This window comes from Anolis sagrei, chromosome 3 (assembly GCF_037176765.1).
Source record: "Anolis sagrei isolate rAnoSag1 chromosome 3, rAnoSag1.mat, whole genome shotgun sequence".
Taxonomy (NCBI): Eukaryota; Metazoa; Chordata; class Lepidosauria; order Squamata; family Dactyloidae; genus Anolis; species Anolis sagrei.
In genome coordinates this window covers 264,095,856-264,116,614 of record NC_090023.1, presented here as the reverse complement: position 1 = coordinate 264,116,614, position 20,759 = coordinate 264,095,856, and the positions used below count along the sequence as shown (strand labels likewise).

The 20,759-nt window shown below is 43.5% G+C and overlaps 1 protein-coding gene across 3 annotated transcripts in view; it reads left to right on the top strand.

The window, feature by feature from the left end:
- Window positions 1–1,854: 1,854 nt before the first annotated feature.
- The window catches only part of LOC132770433 (cytochrome P450 2J2-like), a 37,291-nt gene continuing 18,386 nt past the window's right edge, over window positions 1,855–20,759 (top strand). For 2 of the 3 annotated variants that reach the window (XM_067466090.1, XM_067466089.1), the window contains exons 1-5: window positions 1,855–2,153; window positions 5,576–5,738; window positions 11,034–11,183; window positions 11,355–11,515; window positions 17,354–17,530. In XM_067466090.1, the coding sequence (XP_067322191.1) occupies window positions 1,980–2,153; window positions 5,576–5,738; window positions 11,034–11,183; window positions 11,355–11,515; window positions 17,354–17,530 (825 nt within the window). In that variant the 5' untranslated portion in view covers window positions 1,855–1,979. Of the gene's footprint in view, window positions 2,154–5,575; window positions 5,739–10,594; window positions 10,732–11,033; window positions 11,184–11,354; window positions 11,516–17,353; window positions 17,531–20,759 lie in introns of those variants that run through there. The other variant, XM_067466091.1, reaches the window with a different exon arrangement.

Sequence of the window (20,759 nt, the reverse complement as noted above, 5' to 3'; positions counted from 1 at the left end):
GGCAAGTCTTTGGCTTCTCCGAGGTCTGAGGAAGTAGAGTCATTTGTTTATCAGTCATGCAAAATGTCCTTGGTGAGTCCTTTTATCTAGGGATTAGCTGGCACAGGAAGTGGGAGAAAGTTTTCTGAAGGCACAAAGTGCTGGGTTCACGAAGAGGTGACATTTCATATGTCATATAGGGATATAGGGAAGGAGCGAAGGCATACAAGGAGTTAATAAGAGTAAAATCATGCAAACTGCAAAGGGAATCATGCCGGCCCTCCCTCCCTCCAGAGTCCATCAAGGGTTCATATAGATCATTGAAATATCATAAAAGTTCATAAGGGTTTGGTATAGGGAATTATGGGATCATTCCAGCCTGGTGTCCTTGGTAAAACTATGAATTCTTGGTTTTGAACCATCTTTTATAGAGACCTGGAAGAGAGGGGTCACCTCCGATATCAGTGAGTGCTCTATGGAGAGCTGCAACGACAACATGGGAAGGCCGGCGGTGGTGACTCCCAGGACCAGGAGGAACCCATCCAGTGGCCTCATGGCAGAGCAGTGGTGATGGAAGGGCCATGGGGAGAAAGAAGAGGCAGGAGAGGTGGAAATGAAAGCAGTGGGCAGATGTGGGTGTCTTTTCTATGCCTGCTTTTTCAACTATCAATTAAAGAAATTCGTTCAGCTTCACTACAATCCCCTTATTTCCCTTTAGTAATCCTTTCTTTGTTGTACCCTTTATAGACTCCTGGCAATTCTTCTGGGTCCGTGCATTTCCCCCATGTTCTCTTCTTCAAGCCTTTCATTTCTTGAATCTTTGACACTGTTGTTCAACCATGCTGATGGCCTTGGTAATGTTTTGGTTATCTTTTCTGAAATGAGGCATTACTTTTCAGCTGAGCTTCTACTACTTGCTTGTCAGTACCTCCCACATATTTTGGAAACAGATGAGCTTCTTGATTTCCCTTTCAACTTGTTTATTGACCTTATTACATGAGCAGTTTCCTCTTTAGTACACAAATGTGTTGTTGTTGTTTATTTATTCAGTTGCTTCCGACTCTTTGTCCCCTATTAGGCCAGCCCATGCCAGAGCTCCCTGTCGGCCGTCACCACCCCCAGCTCCTTCAGAGTCAAGCCAGTCATTTCAAATGTGATTAGATTCAAGTTTCTAATTGGGAATATTTAAATATTGCCTACCTCGGTTTTTTTTATCATGCCTTTCTGTGGAACAGATCATATTTGTAAGTAATCAGTATAGAAATATTTTATTACAGTGAATATTGAAATTACAATAATATTTTTCTATCCCTCAGAATATAGGTCTTTCTAAACATGTGAAGGCAAATGTAGCCTTGTTTCTGAGAAAGTCATAGACTGGAGTCTTTTATGGCACTTACAGCTGGGTAACACAGAGTTGTGCACTTGTAGCTATCATGTTACCTATGCAGCCTCTAGTTTAGGGACCATATAGGAACTGTGAAGGGCCTAAACACCACAAAGGCACCAGATCCTGTCTGATCTCCGAAACTAAGCAGGGTCAGCCCTGTTTAGTTCCTGGAAGGAAGAGACTGCCAATGAATACCAGAGGTAGGAACTGGGAAACCCACCTTTAGTACTCCTTACTTAAGAAAATTCAATGAAATTAATGAAATTGGCACAAGTCAACACACAACATGAAGGTACAAGCATACGTTCAATGTGACCATGAGCTCACTGGATTAATCTCAGGGAGGAGGCAGATTGAAAGCAAGATGAATTGATTTCTTCATGTGATAACTTCCTTAGCCTAAATAAACACAGGATTTCTCATATGCAGATATATTGCATGCCCATTCAATGTAGGGCATTTTCTTACTATGCATGGTACAAAAGAGGACTCATGTTGTATATATATGTATGAGGATGTGAGCAGCAAAGAGAGGAAAGAACATTGAACCATCCTCTTTCAACCTTTTCCTAGCTGATTGGAAATAACCAAAGAGAAGGAGGACAGGAGAATGGAGACTGGAATATTTTTTATTGTTCTTCCTGTGATTCTTCTGCTTGTCTACTTCCTGAAACAGCAGTGGTCACGCCGACATTTCCCACCTGGGCCTCTTTCCCTTCCTGTCATTGGAGGCATATGGAAATTTAACTTTGGAATTGGATACACTGTAGAGACACTAATAAAGGTACTTTTTTTTTTACTAACTTATGAATCTGATTCAGAATTAGTGAAAATCATTGTGATGTTTTCTTCTATGTTGGCTATGGACAAAAGAATTGTGAGTTACAATAATAGTTAAATGTTTGACATGAAAACTTATTAATATGTTTACTGTTGTAGTAATTTCATTAAAGCTTTGCAAGAGTTTAGAGATATTGCTTACCCAAGATACAACTCTAAGAATCTTCTAAGCAGCAGAGACGTCATGTGTTATTGCTACAGTCCAAAACATAACTTTTCCCAGCTCTGCTTTCTCCCGCAAAGATTCCCCCAACAGGTACCAACAGTGCATGAATGTACAATGAACAACATAGTTTTTGCATGCAAGGAGACACCTTCCTTTCCTCTGCTGTGCACAGTCTTCAGAGTTTCTCACATATCTGCTGTGGATGGTCCTTCAAGGCCTCAGAGCAATTTCGATGACATGAAGGGGAATCAGGGTGAAAAAACTTCCTCCTTCACAAAATCAGTTCATCAATAGAATAGCTTCATAAAAACTACATCTGATTAACAATATAGATGAAGTGTAGGATGTTATATAGAACAGAAGGGGGAGGCAGAATGTAAGAACGTTGGGATTTAAATCTCTGCTATGTCTTTTGTATAGAAGAGGAAATCACATTGGCCATGCTTAGAAGAACACTGAATAGATGCCAAAGAGTTGGTTGTGGTAGTCTGTGTCAGCATTAAGTGGAAAGCATGGGTTGCATGGGGGGAAAGAATTGAGCAGCACCTTTGAGGCGAACCCATTTAATTTAGCACTAACTTAGTTACCTGGTGATGCCTGGGTTAGATATTTGGTAAGGATGAACACTAGTCATAGTTTGTTTTGGGCATTTTAGCCAATGACCCCATTAGTAAATGCATAAAGTTGTGGGTAGACTATAACTTCCATCATCCTCTGTCAGTGCTACCCAAACTCCCCAAAATTGATCATGATGGGAATGTGTGCCAAATTTGGTTCAGATCCATCTGTGGGATTCAGAGTGCTCTCTGGATGTGGACAGATTGCAACTCCCATCATTTTCTTTTATTGCCTCCACCCCAAGCCATACAGGTATTAAAAGTTGGTCATAATGGGTTTGTCTGCCAAGTCTGGTCCAAATCCATTGTGAGTTAGGTTCAGAGTACTATTGATTATGGATGATTTCTAACCCCTTTCTTTTTCTGTCATGTGTGTCAAGTTTGGTCCAGATCCATAATCAATGTGGTGTGGTGTCCTCTGGAAGTTCTCTTTGGATGAGGGGTGAACTGCAATTCCCATAATCCAAGATCAATTCCTCCCCCCAGTCCCCCCTCCCAAAAAACCCCTTCCTCCAGTATTTTCTGTTGGTCATGGTGGGCATGTGTGCCAAGTTTGGTCTAGACTCTAGAACAGTGGTTCTCAACCTTCCTAATGCTGTGACCCCTAAATACAATTCCTCAGGTCATGGTGACCCTCAACCATAAAATTATTTTTGTTGCTAATTCATAACTATCATTTTGCTCTTTTAAATGGTCTTTTAACTTATAATGATGTTTTAGTTAATTAGGAATTCACTGGGATTTAGGGGAGATGTAGGTCACCTACATCCCGGAGAGCACTGTGAACCCAAACCACTATGGATCTGGACCAGACTTGGCACAAATACTCAATATGCCCAAATTTGAACACTGGTGGAGTTTGGGGAAAATAGACATTGACATTTGGGAGTTGTAGTGCTTGGATTGATAATTCACCTACAATCAGAGCATTCTGAATTCCACCAATGATGATATTGAACCAAATTTGGCACACAGAACTCCCATGACCAACAGAAAATACTGAAAGGGTTTGGTGGGCATTAACCTTGGGTTTTGGAGTTGTAGTTCACCTACATCCAGAAAGCACTGTGGACACAAACAGTGATGGATCTGGACCAAACTTGGCAAGAATACACAATATGCCCCAATGTGAACACACGCGGAGTTTTGGGAAAACAGACCTTGACATTTGGGAGTTGTAGTGCTTGGATTTATAGTTCACCTACAATCAGAGCATTCTGAACTCCACCAGTGATTGAATTGAACCAGACTTGGCACACAGAACTCCCATGACCAACAGAAAATACTGGGTTTTTGTTTTTTTGTTTTTTGCTCCTGCAGTCACTCCAGGAGACTATTATTATTATTATTATTATTATTATTATTATTATTATTATTAAACTCAGTTGAAAGGAAACCCCAAATCCAGCCCCCATCTTTCTGCCAGGCAGGAAGATAGAATTACTATTCTATTGTTATACATAAGCATCTTCTCCTTCATCATCATTATTATACATTACACAGGATACAAATATGTGAAATCAATAAATTAATTAATTGTGTGCATGTGCTTTGGACTAGGAGTCTGGAGACTTGGATTCTAATAAATGGCAATGGAGTGTCACTGGATGACCTTGAGAAAGACACACTTTCTCAACCTCAAAGAAGGCAAAGGCAGCCTCCTTCTGAAGAGATTTTGCCAAGAAAATCCAATGCTAGGTACATGCTGGGGCCCTTCCAGATGGGCCCTATATCCCAGGATATGATCCCAGATTATATACTTTGAACTGGATTATATGAGTCTGCACTGCCAGGTAATCTGGGGGTAAACAGAAAACCTGGGATCAGATCTTGGGATATAGGGCCTGTCTGGAAGGGCCCCTAGACCCCTTCTACACTGTCCTTATATCCCAAGATCTGATCCCAGGTTATCTGCTTTGAGCTGCTCTAAATCCTTTGCCAGTGGGTTCACAGTGGTCTCTGGAAAATAGAGACACACAGACAAACAAACAGGCATATTTCCATATCTATCTATCTATCTATCTATCTATCTATCTATCTATCTATCATCTATCATCTATCTATACACATATATACACATATAATTTTCATGAGCCTCATCCCACTTCTTCAGATGCACTGATGAAGAAAATAAGTTGTTAAAGGTTTCTTAGTTACTTTTCCAATTGCCAAGAAGTCACCCAAAGCTCATCTACTGACCACCCTATGGTGACTGGCAGAAAAGCACAATTGAGATTTTGTCAAGGAAATTGTAGCACAATAGACCCTTATTGATATTTTAGAGTTGATAAAAAAGAAACACTTTTCAAAAAGTCTCCCACAGTGTGATAACAAAAGAGCAGAGACATTATGTGATCACCCCCATCTGAAGGCACTACATTTCTGATGTAAGTGGCTCGAGGGAGATGGTTTTATGAGACTGGAGAGAGAGGGAGAAGGGCAGAAATAGGGAGTGGGGATGTTGTTATGGCCAGAAACATCAGAAGCGAGGATCTGAATATGGTTACTATTCCTATATTGACCTGAAATCATTCCTTTATTTGATTGCAACTGTTCTTCTTTTTGCTTTGACCCAAATGGCAGTTGGCAGAACAATATGGAGACATTTTTCTTTTGTGGGCGGGACATATACCAGTTGTAATTTTGTCTGGCTTTGAAGCTGTGAAAGAAGGACTGGTTGATCATTCGGAAGACTTCTCTGAGCGGTCACTGACTCCATATATTGCAGCTATATCAAGAGGAAAGGGTAAGTTGTGAAGAGCTGCACTACATCTTTCTCCAGAGAAACAATCTGAGAGCAAAGGATCCTTAGGGGAAAGTTGTTATCAGTTGGAAATTACACTCAGGGTGGATGTACCCTACCATATAATCCAGATTATCAAAGCAGATTATCCCTATCATTTGCTTTAAATTGGATTACATGTGTCTACGCTGCCATATAATCCAGTAGAGATGTGTGAAATGATCTTAAAATAAAAAAGGGCGTGTGGCGGATAGATGACACACACCAGAACTGCATGCTGGATTGAAGGATCAGGTAAACATCATTTGATAAAAAGATTATCTTAAAATCTGCGATTGACTGAAAAATACACTGCTAGAAGACGGTATATCCCTACAGTCAAAAGATTCATAAGAGGTGGTTGCAAAACACTGATGTGGAGTGCTCTTATCCTCATTTTATAATCCCAAAACAGTTGATGAAATATATAACCAGATGGAACAACAAATACACAGGTGGCTGTCAGATCCTGCGGGATCTCAGAATGAAACACGCACTCACAAAGCAGATCCTTTGGATATCGGTTTATTCAGTCCATACAGGAGTCATGCAAAGAGAGATCTGAGGGTTTTCCTGCCAACAGCCAGTAACACATTCCCCCCTGGATGCCTCCTCCCTTCTCCCCTCCTTATCTCAAGTTGTGACTACATTCCATTCCCACATCTACAAAGCAGTCTCTGCAACCAGATGGCTCCCTATCAAGCCATAAACTATCCTATTGTCAGGAGGGAGTCTTCATGGTTCTGGCTGTGTTTTCATAGCATGAAGGCCACATCCTGACATAACTCCCCCCCTGTGAAGAAGGCCCCCACCTGGAAAGAAAGAAAGAGAGAGCTGCCAAGCCCTAAGCTATATGCAATGTCAGAACCAGAAAAAAAAGCCCTAAGAGAGTTTGCGTGTGCACGGGCGATACACCTCCCCCCGCCAACCCAAGAAAAAACCACTCACACAAGGTATTGGGATAAACAATGGCCACAACTCATTTATTGATAACAGGAACAAGGGTTGGCAGCCATGCATGGGTCCTGGATCAAGATCGGGCAGCCCACTGCTGTCCGATACCGCAAGCCACACAGGGGTGCCGCCGGCACAATACCGGGCCCAATGCACTCGGCACCCCTGAGACACCAGGCGTTCCCCCTTCACCGCTGAGGGGGGGATACCAAACCGGATCCAGGGCCCATGCCCACGCCAACCAGAGTTGTGACGAAACGCATGAACAACAGCAAGAACAGGTAACTGTGACAACTGACAAAACAAACTAACAGCAAACAGTTCCCGGAACCATGCAGGGTGGGCGGGTGGATCAGCTGCTGCCGGCCCAGTGCTGGAGGTGGGCACAAGGGCAGCCTTAAGTAGGGTGCTCACGAGGGAGGAGAGGCCAGCTGTGGGCTCTCCTGCCAGGAGGCGTGGCCGGCAGCTGATAGGGCCACCTATCTAAACCGCGGGAACTTTCCCGCTGGGTGAGGGGGCTTCTGGGAAGAAGAAGCCCCCCTCAGGCCAAATGGCGGGGGGGGGGGACACCCCACACCGCAACCTCCATGGCCTGGTAAGTCAGGCCATGCCATTTATCGACAAGAACTTGGAGAGGGGATTCATAGAGCCATCCAGCTCCCCAGTGGCAGCACCCGTGCTATTTAGGCCCAAGGCTGATGGATCGTTAAGGCTGTGTGTAGATTACCGAGGCCTGAACGCAATCTGCACGTCCAACAAGTACCCCCTCCCCCTCATGTCGGACATTTTGGCGCAACTGGGTAAAGCGCGAATCTTTACCAAACTGGACATTAGGGAGGCGTTTTACAGACTGAGGGTGCGAGATGAAGATTGCTGGAAAACGGCATTTAATTGTCACCTCGGGCAGTTTCAATTCCGCGTCTGTCCAATGGGTTTAAAAGACTCGCCACGGGTGTTCATGCAATTCATAAATGACATCTTCCACGAGATGTTATATGATGGGGTCCTGGTCTATTTAGATGACCTTTTGATATACTCAAACTCCCTGGATCAGCATATAAGAACAACCCAAAAGGTGCTCCAAATATTAAAAGAAAACCAGCTATATGTCAAACTTTCCAAATGTGAGTTCCACCGGACTGAACTCAATTACCTAGGTTTCCGTATATCCACTAGGGGGCTCGCTATGGATCCAGCCAAGGTACAAGATGTGTTAGCTTGGGAGCCACCCCGCACCAGAAAACAGCTTCAGGGATTCCTGGGGTTTGCCAACTTCTACAGGCAATTCATTAAAGACTTTGCCGAAATAGCCCTACCCCTTACTGAATTGCTAAAAACCAACGGGAGAGGGGAGACAAGGAGGGCGAAAACCCCTGGGGCTCGGTTGGAGTGGTCACCGGAGTGCCAGAAGGCCTTCGAGGAGTTGAAAATGAGATTCACGAGCCAGCCCATCTTGATTCATGCACAACTAGACAAACCCTTCATAGTACAGTGTGACGCCTCGGAGGCGGCTTATGGAGCCGTGCTGCTACAGGTGGACGATGAGGGGCAGCTCAAGCCTTGTGCTTACTTGTCCAAAAAGTTTTCTGAAACAGAAAAACGGTGGCAAGTATGGGAAAAAGAATCCTTTGCGGTGCGAGCGGCGCTGGCACACTGGCGACACTTCTTGGAAGGCGCACAGGTTCCCTTTGAAGTGTGGACAGACCACAAAAACTTGCAAGCATTGCAAACCCCACAAAGGCTAAATGCTAAACAACTCAGGTGGGCTCAGTTCTTCCAAAGATTTAATTTCCGCCTCAAGTTTGTCCCAGGAAGGACGAACCAGTTGGCGGACACCTTGTCACGTATGCCCACAGCTGACTATTCAGCGCCCTCAGAGATGGGGACTGTTTTCACCCAGCAACAAATGGGATTGGTAGTACAGACGAGAGCCAGGCTTCAGAATAAGCCGCAGCCCCCGAGTCAGCCCACAGAACTGTTACAGAGATTGGGAGACGCTTCGGAGACAGATGAGTGGTTACAGCAACATAAGGGGGACCTCACCCAAACTGGTGAGCTGTGGACATATGGGTCTAAATATTATGTGCCTGCTTCCATGCGGAAAGACATCATGAAGGGGGGCCATGACTCTGTGTTGGCTGGGCACTTTGGCTTCACCAAGACCCTCAAGCTGCTGGCATGACAGTTCTGGTGGCCCGCTATGCGGAAAGACATAAGGGATTATGTGCTGGAATGCTCCACCTGTGCAAAAAACAAACAGAAGGTAGGGAAACCTACGGGACTGTTGCAATCCGTGGCTAATCCTATGCAGCCGTGGACAGATATAGCCATGGATTTTGTGGAGGAGTTGCCCGACAGCCAGGGATATAACACCATTTGGACTGTGATTGACCTATTTTCCAAACAAGCCTACTTTGTGGCCCTGAAAAGGCTTCCCTCCGCCCCGGAGCTGGCAAAGCTGTTCCTGCATCATGTGTTCAGGTTACACGGCTGTCCACGCCGAGTAATAACGGACAGGGGCACTCAATTCACCTCCAAATTTTGGAAATCATTTCTAACTATGTTAGGGGCGGAACGGGCGCTGAGCACAGCATTCCATCCCGAGACTGATGGGGCCACGGAAAGAGTCCAAAAGACACTGCAACAGTTTTTGAGATGTTACTCCATATATCAGCAGGATCAATGGGCTTCCATGCTAGATCTGGCTGAATATTGCTATAATAACAGTGATCATGCTTCCACGGGAGCCTCCCCTTTTAAAATAGTGGGGGGAAGAGACTTTCCTCCTTTTCCGGGACTAACCCCACCAGGGCCAGGAGGGGTCCCTCCAAACGAATGGGGAGAAAAGATTGCAGCGTCTTGGCCAATGATAGCAGAGACACTGGACAGGGCAAAAAGGGAATATAAAAAATTTGCTGACAAAAAGCGGTCTGTGCAGCCGCAGCTGAAGGTGGGGGACTTTGTTTATTTGTCAACCAAATACCTGAGGTCCACACAACCGTCCCGGAAATTGTCAGCCTTGTTTCTGGGCCCTTTTCGAGTTCAGGAATTAATTAATCCAGTGGCAGTGCGCCTTGACCTGCCACACACGTGGAGAAAGGTGCACCCAGTATTTCATGTCAGCCTGCTTAAGCCTGCGTGTCCTTCCCAGAAATGGTCAGAACCGGACTCGCAACCTGTCCCCATCATGGTGGGGGCCCATACCCATTTTGAGATCAAGGACATTTTGGACTTTAAACGGACCAGAGGCAAACTGTATTATTTGGTTCAATGGGCCTCAAAAGCTATGCATCTTGAGTGGGTGGTTCAAGAACATGTTAGAGCACCCCGGTTGATTAAAAAGTTCCATGTTTCCTTCCCACACAAGCCGGGGCCATGATGTTATTGTTGCTCACATCTCTCTCTTTCTTTCTTTCCAGGTGGGGGCCTTCTTCACAGGGGGGGAGTTATGTCAGGATGTGGCCTTCATGCTATGAAAACACAGCCGGAACCATGAAGACTCCCTCCTGACATTAGGATAGTTTATGGCTTGATAGGGAGCCATCTGGTTGCAGAGACTGCTTTGTAGATGTGGGAATGGAATGTAGTCACAACTTGAGATAAGGAGGGGAGAAGGGAGGAGGCATCCAGGGGGGAATGTGTTACTGGCTGTTGGCGGGAAAACCCTCAGATCTCTCTTTATGTCAGATCCTGCGGGATCTCAGAATGAAACACGCACTCACAAAGCAGATCCTTTGGATATCGGTTTATTCAGTCCATACAGGAGTCATGCAAAGAGAGATCTGAGAGTTTTCCCGCCAACAGCCAGTAACACATTCCCCCTGGATGCCTCCTCCCTTCTCCCCTCCTTATCTCAAGTTGTGACTACATTCCATTCCCACATCTACAAAGCAGTCTCTGCAACCAGATGGCTCCCTATCAAGCCATAAACTATCCTATTGTCAGGAGGGAGTCTTCATGGTTCCGGCTGTGTTTTCATAGCATGAAGGCCACATCCTGACAGGTGGCTAAAGTATTTACTTGGAAATGCCCAGCCCCCGCTAACTCTTAATTTTGATTGCTCACTGTAGCCTTGGGTTTGGATATTGAGATTCATTTCGTTTTATTGTAATGTCTTTTATACTCTACTGTTTAATTGTTTGGTCAGCTGTTGTGTGTTGACCTATGTTTTTAAATGTGTTTTATTTGGTTAACTCTGTGACTATGGGACTTGGTCCTGATTGTAAACCGCCCCGAGTCTCTTCAGGAAGATGGTGGTGGGATATAGAAATAAAGTTATTATATTATTATTCCTTCCACACTCAGGTGTTGGATTTTCAAATGGACATACCTGGGAGCAGCAGAGGCGGTTTGGCCTAGTTACACTGCGGAAAATGGGAGTAGGGAAGAAAAGCATGGAAGGCCAAATAGAAGAGGAATCCCAACAGCTTGTAGAGGTTTTTGCACGTGAAAAAGGTATGTGTCAAACTACATAAGTTTGTGTGTCTTTGATGTGAAATTTGTCATATTTTTGTTGATCTCAAATATAAACATAAGTGCACATAAATCCCAAGAGTTCTTTCTCCAAAGAAAATTTAATTGAGACGATTAAGTGGTTGACTGATATTAACTGAACTTGATTTGCAGGGCAGCCATTTGATCCTGCATTGCCCATCACGAATTCAATCTCCAACGTGATATGTGCCATATCTTTCGGATACCGTTTCCCTCTTGAAGATGAAACCTTCAAGGAACTGATTGATGCCTTGACATTTACCTTAAAATTTGGAGGAAGTCTTTTTTATGTGGTAAGGAGCATTTAGAAAACAATTGCAATAATGTTTTGAGTGTTGGATTTTGTCATGGCAAAATGGAATAAATTCTGCAGAGGTATATCCTCACAGTTTACACCAGGAAAGTAAATATGTGACCATTCCATTCTCATGCATGAGGATGAATGCTTTCTGAAAAATTCTCTGTTAATGGAGAAAACAAAGGCTGGAATCCTTTTAGAGAGTATCTTTGTAAGTGAACTTAGGTTTTTAGGAATTTATATTGAGAAAGCCTGTTGCATGCATGGGCAAACTTGAAGTCTAAAACACCTGGAGATCCAAAGTTTGCCCATGCCTGGTCTATCATGTCTGCATTCAATAATGGGCTGATACATTACTATAAACCAAAGTGAACGAAGTGATTGATGCAGAAAGACATTGGGCCCGGTCCTGTTCAACATCTTTATTAATGACTTAGATGAAGGGCTAGAAGGCATGATCATCAAGTTTGCAGATGACACCAAATTGGGAGGGATAGCCAATAGTCCAGAGGACAGGAGCAGAATTCAAAACGATCTTGACAGATTAGAGAGATGGGCCAAAACTAACAAAATGAAGTTCAACAGTGACAAATGCAAGATACTCCACTTTGGCAGAAAAAATGAAATGCAAAGATACAGAATGGGGGACAATGCCTGGCTCGAGAGCAGTACGTGTGAAAAAGATCTTGGAGTCCTCGTGGACAACAAGTTAAACATGAGCCAACAATGTGATGTGGCAGCAAAAAAAGCCAATGGGATTTTGGCCTGCATCAATAGGAGCATAGTGTCTAGATCTAAGGAAGTAATGCTACCCCTCTATTCTGCTTTGGTTAGACCACATCTGGAATACTGCGTCCAATTCTGGGCACCACAATTCAAGAGAGATATTGACAAGCTGGAATGTGTCCAGAGGAGGGCGACTAAAATGATCAAGGGTCTGGAGAACAAGCCCTATGAGGAGCGGCTTAGGGAACTGGGCATGTTTAGCCTGAAGAAGAGAAGGCTGAGAGGAGATATGATAGCCATGTATAAATATGTGAGAGGAAGCCACAGGGAGGAGGGAGCAAGCTTGTTTTCTGCTTCCTTGGAGACTAGGACGCGGAACAATGGCTTCAAACTACAAGAGAGGAGGTTCCATCTGAACATTAGGAAGAACTTCCTGACTGTGAGAGCCGTTCAGCAGTGGAACTCTCTGCCCCGGAGTGTGGTGGAGGCTCCTTCTTTGGAAGCTTTTAAGCAGAGGCTGGATGGCCATTTGTCAGGGGTGATTTGAATGCAATATTCCTGCTTCTTGGCAGGGGGTTGGACTGGATGGCCCATGAGGTCTCTTCCGACTCTTTGATTCTATGATTCTATGATTCTATGATGCAGAATAGAACAGAAGGGATATGCATTGGAGTTGAGACACACCGTCTAATGCTTGATGAGCACTGAGCACTCTTGTTTCCTGTTTTGCAATCTCAAAATTTGGTTGTTTCTTATCACCTCTCCTATGTAAAGTTACATAACGTAACAAGTTATTCATGGTTGGTGCAATATTATTGCATTTACCACACTGAACCTGCATATCCCACAGAATTTTGGAAAATTACTTAGCACAGTAATGCACATTGCTTTGTGTGCAAACATTGTAGGGATTTGTACAGTTTTTCACAAAAAGAGCACAGACTGCAAATATTATAGGCTTCATTGTCTAACAAAAGAATGGCAGGACTACATTACCGACATGATATGAAACAATGTTACAGAACAACAGTCTGTTGGGTCTAAATGGCTTCTAAGGAGAGTTAGATTTGCTTGAGGATCTTTTTTTTTTACAGTCCATGGTCTCTCTGGGGCCATTTAATCAACTGAGCCACTTTTGCTTTGGGAATTGGTAAACTGGGGAATGAGGATGGCATCTGCCTTGCTTCACTCTAATTGACCTTAACAGTGCCCAGAGGACACCAAAATGGCATCTGCAATGGTGCCATCCAGCACTCTGGGGAGAGTGGGGAGCACAAAGGGATTCCTCTTCCCCTCCCTGCCCGGCATGCCATTCACCATTCAAGCTACTGAGGAGTGTTTGATGCCATTTTAACTGTTCTGCTATTTGTGTTGAAGCTTTCGTGGCCAGCATCACTGGGATGCTGTGAGTTTTTCAGGCTGTATGGCATATTTCATTAGCATTCCCTCCTGATGTTTCACCTAGATCTGTGGACAGCATCTTCAGACCTCTGAAAGTGCTAGCCACAGATGCAGGTGAAACATCAGGAGAGAATGCTCCTGAAATTTGGCCATACAGCATGGAGCAAACCTATTCTGATATTTGTTGGAAAACAAACTTTGCCAACAATACAAAGCCCAACAAATTCCTCACTTGCCTTGCAGACAATTTTATTGTCCAGGTGGTAGAAGAGGCAATAAGGGGATCAGCTATTCTGGATCTGATCCTAAACAACACTGAGGATCTGTTTAATGGATTAGAACTACTGGGATCCTTACGTGGGAGTGACCATGTGTTCCTGGAGTCTGTGATACAAAGGAAGGGGGGAACAAAAAGAAGTCAAATGCATTCTAGACTTTAGAAGAGCCAACTTCAGGAAATGTAAGGAAATACTGAGCGTGATTCCATGGACTGGAATACTCAAAGGGAAGGGAGTTACTGATGTATGGGAGGTTCTTTAAAGTGAGATACTGAAGGCACAATTGCAAACAGTGCAAGCAAGGAGAAAAAAAAGAGAGAAGTGTAAAGAAACCAGAATGGATGTCCAAAGAAGATTTAACTGAGCCAAGATTTCAAAGAGACACGGAAAAGGGGGGAAATCACCAAAGAGGAATTCAAATAAATAACCAACATATGTGAGGAAAAAAATTGTAAGGCTAAAGTGAAAAACATTCTCAGGCTTGCCAGAGAGATTATAAACAATAAAAGGGAGTTCTTTGACTATGTCCACCGAAAATGAAAGAAAAAGGGAACAGTAAGACCTCTGTGTGGAGAAGGTGGTGAAACACTAACAAGAATAGGGAAAAGTCTCGAGTGTTACAAAAAAGACAGAAGGTATGGTTTTCAATAACAGGATACCTTCTGGGACAAGATACTAAAAACGGATAGAGAGATAATAACAAAATTATATAAGAAATTGTTAGAATGGAATTCAGAAGCAGAAGGAGAAAAAATATATGAAAAGTTGGAATGAGAACTTGGGGAAAACAATTAAGAAAGAGGACTGGGAAAAAATTTGGAGAACAAAACTTAAATATACATATGCAATAGAATTAAAAGAAAATTGGCTGAAGGTAGCACATAGATGGTACATGACCCCCCAAAAATTGAATAATTCGTATAAAAATTTAAATTACAAATGCTGGAAGTGCGGGAAGATGGAGGGCTCCTATTTTCATATGTGGTGGTTGTGCCAAAAAGCAAAACTATATTGGAAAAAAATCCATAGAATAACACAGGAAATCTTAAATATAAAATTACCACTCATGCCTGAGGCACTTCTATTAGGAATAGTCGATGTAAGAATGGAAAGAAATACAGACAAACTTCTCTTTTTAATGAATACTGCCGCAAGAATTTGCTATGCGAAACTCTGGAAAAAAGAAGAAATACCGGAAACAAAAGAATGGATAGAAAAAATACTAGACATTAGAAATATGGATAGATTAACTTATCTGTTATCCAAAAACAAAGGAACCCCAATAAAAGAAACTGATTGGACAAAGGTGACAAACTATATTAACCAATTAATTAATAATACAGAAGAATAAGTAGAAGAGAAGATCAGAGAAGAAAACTCAAAGATGGAAGAAGGAAAAGGAAGACCCACTTGGAAGACACAAAGGAAGTCAACGAGAGAGACAATAACATCTGTCTCCAAGTTTTATTTGTTTTTAATCTTTAATCTTTATCTTTTTTTTCTTTTTTTTGTTTTCTTTTGTTTTTCTCTATTACCCTTTCACCTTTCCCCCCCCACTTTTTTTCTTCCCCCCTCCCCTCATTCCTCCCTCCCTAACTCTCCTATCTTCCCTCTACTGTCTATTTCTAGAAGACTTTGTAACATAAAAGAAACTTCAATAAAGATTATTTTTTAAAAAAAAGAATAGGGAAAAGTCAACACATTCTTTGCCTCAGTCTTCTCCCAAAAGATTGGTGTTCAACCTAAAGAATATGGAATGAATAGGGGAAATGCAACCTAAAGTAGATAAAGAAGTGTCAGGGTGTCACAGTCCCAGGGCTCTACCTCATTCAGGTAGAGATGAACCAAACAAATACCCAGTTAGTATCAAGCAGTTTAATTAAAACAGCACTTACTTCTAGCTGCTTTAATAGTGCAAAATATAAAACATAAAAATAACACTCAGCCACAGAAAGCAAAACAAAAACTGATAGCAAACGCTACATCATAGTCAAAGGGTCCAATCCAGTGGTCAAATGTCAAGAGTTCAGTGAGCAAAGTCCAGGGATCAAGAGTCTATACCATACTCAAAAGTCAGTCCAAAGATTCAAGGTTCCAGGGTTCCAAGGGCTCAGGGGACAGGGCAGGATACCGAAAATCCACACACCTGGGGAAAAACCAGCAGCATCTACCACCAAAATAAAACAAATACTTTTCTCCTAAAGATCAATCCCAAGGCTAGCTCCTTATATCCAGAAACACCCAGCTGCAACCTATCTCTTGCATACCTCCACCCTTAATTGCTTTCACCCATGAACTCTTACTTACAGATTACTCAACCCTTTAGAACTAAGACTTACATTAACCCTCCCTTCACCAACCACCATCAGCTGCAGAACATGATACAATACACAGGGCTGAATAAATCAAAATAAATGATGCCATCAAAATAAATGATGACATAATGGCCCAAAAAGTATTGGAAAATGTCATTAACAAAATGTTGGAACATGGTAGAAGCATTACACAGAACAAACAGTATTACAATATATTTAAAATTGCCATATTGGGTTTTAAATGCCATTTTGCATTCATCTCCTGCTGGATTTAAGAGGATCTCATAATCCACAAGATTATGAGATCCTCTTAAATCCAGTCCAAAATCCAAAGTGTGTGGTCTGAGGTTCATAGCATGAGGGTCACCAATAAGATTACTGGCTGTAGCACCAACACAATGATTGCTTCCAGTCAAGAACTGTTACAAATGCCATCTGTTTATGCCGCTCCTGAAAAGTCCTTAAAGTTGCGAGATCCTCTTTTGAACCAGCCAATTGGACCTTTACAGCTGAATGGCATAAACCCTAAGCTGAAGCTGGGTGAAAAGAGTTAATTCTTGCTCTTTTGCCTGAAGAACCTCATCCTGCCCAGACTCAGATGCCTCTATTCCTGGAGGGTCATGCTCTTGCTCAGCAGTAGCAAGCAATCTCTACAGTGTCAGGCTGCTCATCCACCATGGCTGAAATTCTGCTGCTGGGAGGAAACCCTTCTGCTGCTGGGAGGAAACCCATCTTTCCTGAGAAGTAGTCCCAAGAAGTAGTCCCAAGAAGTAGTCCAGGAATACCTGGCTAAGTTTCCAGGACCAGATGAACTACATCCAAGAGAATTACAGGAGCTAGCAGAAGTAATTTCAAAATCAATGGTAATAATCTTTGAGAATTCTTGGAGAACAGAAGTCCCAGCAGATTGGAGAAGGAAAAAAGTTGTCCTTATATTCAAGAAGGGGGCGGGGGGAGGATGCAAACAATTACCATCTTCATTTCTTGTTTACAGCCAATAAATGTTCTTATCCTAAAGGAACTTGTGTGTGTCAAAGCTGCTTTAGCTGATGGACTGAATTTTATTGCCTCTGCTCTAGTAATGGTAGGCCTTTGCTTCTGTCTTTGCTGTAGCTATATGAAATGTTTCCATGGCTCATGAAGCATCTTCCAGGGCCTCACAAAGAGTCTTTGCATGCCACAGAGATGCTGCTTTCATTAGCAAAGAAAGAAATACAGAAACATAAGGAGCAAAAGTCCTTTCAGGAGCCACGGGATTTCATTGATTTCTACCTGCTTGAAATAGAGAAAGTAAGTATCTGCTTTGTGTTCAATTATATCAATTCCAAGAAATGCAATGGGACTTTGGTATCCACTGTGGTATGATTACAGGATCCCCATGGATACCAAAATCTGTGAATGACAGAGGTCCCGACAAGACAGAGGTCCTCCTGGTAGATCATAAACCGGATCGGGGGATAGGTTGGCAACCTGTGTTGGACGGGTTTGCACTCCCCCTGAAGTCACAGGTCCGCAGTCTGGGTGTCCTCCTGGACTCATTACTGACGCTTGAAGCTCAGGCGTCGGCGGTGGCCAGGAGGGCCTTTTGCACAATTAAGACTCGTGCACCAACTGCGACCATACCTCATGAAGGCGGATCTGGCCAGGGTGGTCCATGCCTTAGTCACCTCCAGATTGGACTACTGTAATGCACTCTATGTGGGGCTGTCCTTGAAAACGGCCCGGAAATTTCAATTGGTTTAACAGGTGGCTGCCAGGTTGTTAACTGGTGCTCCTTACAGGGAGTGGTCAACCCTCCTGCTTAAGGAGCTCCACTGGCTGCCATTCATTTTCCGGTCCCAATTCAAGATGCAGGTTCTTACCTAAAAAGCTCTAAACGGTTTGGGACCTGCCTACCTTCGTGACCGCATTTCTGTATACGAACCCACACGATCTCTTCGATCATCTGGAAAGGCCCTGCTCGCGCTCCCACCTCCATCGCAGGCACGATTGGTGGGGACGAGAGAGAGAGCCTTCTCGGTGGTGGCCCCTCGACTCTGGAACTCACTCCCCTAGGACATCAGACATGCCCCAACTCTGGCAGTATTTAGGAGGAGCCTGAAAACATGGTTGTTCCAGTGTGCCTTCCCAGAATAAGGAAACTCCCAGCAATATGTCCCTAAATACTCTTTATCAATGATCTAGAATTGTCTGCACACCCTTTCCTCTCTGAAATTCTATCCTAGTTATTAGGCCTGTGCGGTTTCGTTCGTTAATTCGTTAATTCGTTAAACATTCGTTAATTTTTGCATATACGAAACGATAACAAAACATATTTTCAAACCCGGAAGGGTTTTTAAATATTGAAACGGCAACCCCCACAGTTTTAACGAGCTTTCGCTCGTTTCGTAAATGGGGCGGGCAGGGGCGAAGGGGCGGTGCGAGCGCGCACCCAGTGAGCCAAGCCCCGCGCCTGCCTGTTGGGCGCGAGCGCGGCTCCCGATTGGCCGGCCCGCGCGCGCCCGCCCTTAGGCTGAGGCCCTCTTTGGCAGGAGCTTCCCCCTCAGCGGCAGCAGCTTCCCCCTCGCCCCTTTGGTGCTCCGTGCTCCTTCTTCCCCAGGCTGGGCACCAGGCTTGGGAGCCCAGCCCCGGGAAGGAAGGGAATTTTTAGCCACGGAGCAGCAGAAGGGCGAGGAGGAGGCTGCTGGCGAAGAGGGCCTCAGCGGCGGCAGCTTCCCCCTCGCCCTTCTGCTGCTCCGTGGCTAAAAGTTTCCTTCCTCCCCGGGCTGGGCTCCCAAGCCTGGCGCCCAGCTTGGGGAAGAAGGAGGATGGAGGAGCAAAGGGGCGAGGGGGAAGCTGCCGCCGCTGAGGCCCCCTTCGCCAGTAGCCTCCTCCTCGCCCTCAGCGGCAGCAGGCTTGGGAGCATTTCCAGAGGGCATTTCCATTTTAAAATATTTTTTTAATATTATTTTAATATTATTCTTAAAAAATACAAAAAATATTCTAAAAATTCGTTAATATTTACAAAATTTCGTAAATACCGAACTTTTTTTTTTGGAAAATTTTGTAATTATTTTAAATATCGAAACAAAAAAACACCCCAATTACAAATCGATTTTAGAAACAATTTTTTTCTTGATCAAACAGGCCTACAGTTATATATTTCACCTGGTTATGCTCAGCATTATTTTTTTTAAAAATTAATTATTACATTTGGCCCAGCCATAGGTTTTTAAGCGTTGTTGTACTATTGTTAATGTTTACTGATTGTTTTTTATTTATGAGTTTCATTTTATTGTTTTGTATTGCTGTTGTTGTTTTTGCTGATGTATTGTGGGCTCGGCCTCATGTAAGCCGCACCGAGTCCCTTGGGGAGATGGTAGCGGGGTACAAATAGTTTTATTACTATTATATTATAATGTTCAAATTCCATGCTTTACAATTGTGTGTGTGTGTGTGTGTGTGTGTGTATTTTCTTTATCAACTTTGGATGGTTGAATCCATTGAGTCAGAATCTGTGGATATGCAGACCTGGCAAAGATGGTTGACTGCAAAAATTCTCATCTAATAAGCCCGTAGGGAAAGAACTGACCACCGATTGTTTTGAGATATCTTTGTCTGGTGGTGGCATTCCAAGTAGGGGACTATCATAACCATAACGATATAACAATTTTTCATTGCTTTTTTGTAATTGTACCAATGGGGAAACTTCAGAGACTCCTTTCTCCCTATTGGCATGAAACTTTCTACAATTATAGAATACAGTCCCCCCCCCCCCCCCACACACACACACCAAGTTGGGAGGAATTTTAAAAGTTTTTTTTACAAACAGCATTTTTTTTTAAAAAAAAAACTACAAGAGTGTTCTCCTTGATTTTGTCTACAGAGACACAAGATAATCAGGGCATAATTCCCCCCAAAGTTCAGGAAAATTCGCACATCTACTGATTTTGGGGAAATTTTAAAAAAAATTGTCAAAAACCCTTTTTAAAGCCACAACAGCCATCCCCTTGAATGTCTCTATATGACACACACAATACATACCATAGAATGTCAATTTAGGGATTCTCCTCCCAGTCCAGCATAGATTTACTATCAGTCCTCTTTGCAGATTCAATAATGTATTGAAATTCTGAACCAGTGGCTCTCAACCTGGGGTTCTCAGATGTTTTTGGCCTACAACTCCCAGAAACCCCAGCCAGTTTACCAGCTGTTAGGATTTCTGGGAGTTGAAGGCCAAAAACATCTGGGGACCCCAGGTTGAGAACCACTGCTCTAAACTGTGTGGCTGGCTGCTGCTACGGATGGACAATAGCTCTCTCCTATCTCATTGGGACTTTTTGATGTGAACAGAATTCTGGGAAATGTAATTTAGGGCAGGGCCTTTTGACTTCCCTGCCACTGAGGTCTTTGTCTTCCCAAACTTACATTTTCCAAAATTCTTAGTTCCCCTCCCAGCTCGCTTGCTCTCCCAATGGTGACCGGAAACCTGGCTCTTCTTCATTTAAAGAGGAATGGTCTCTTTGGCTTTGCACCACTG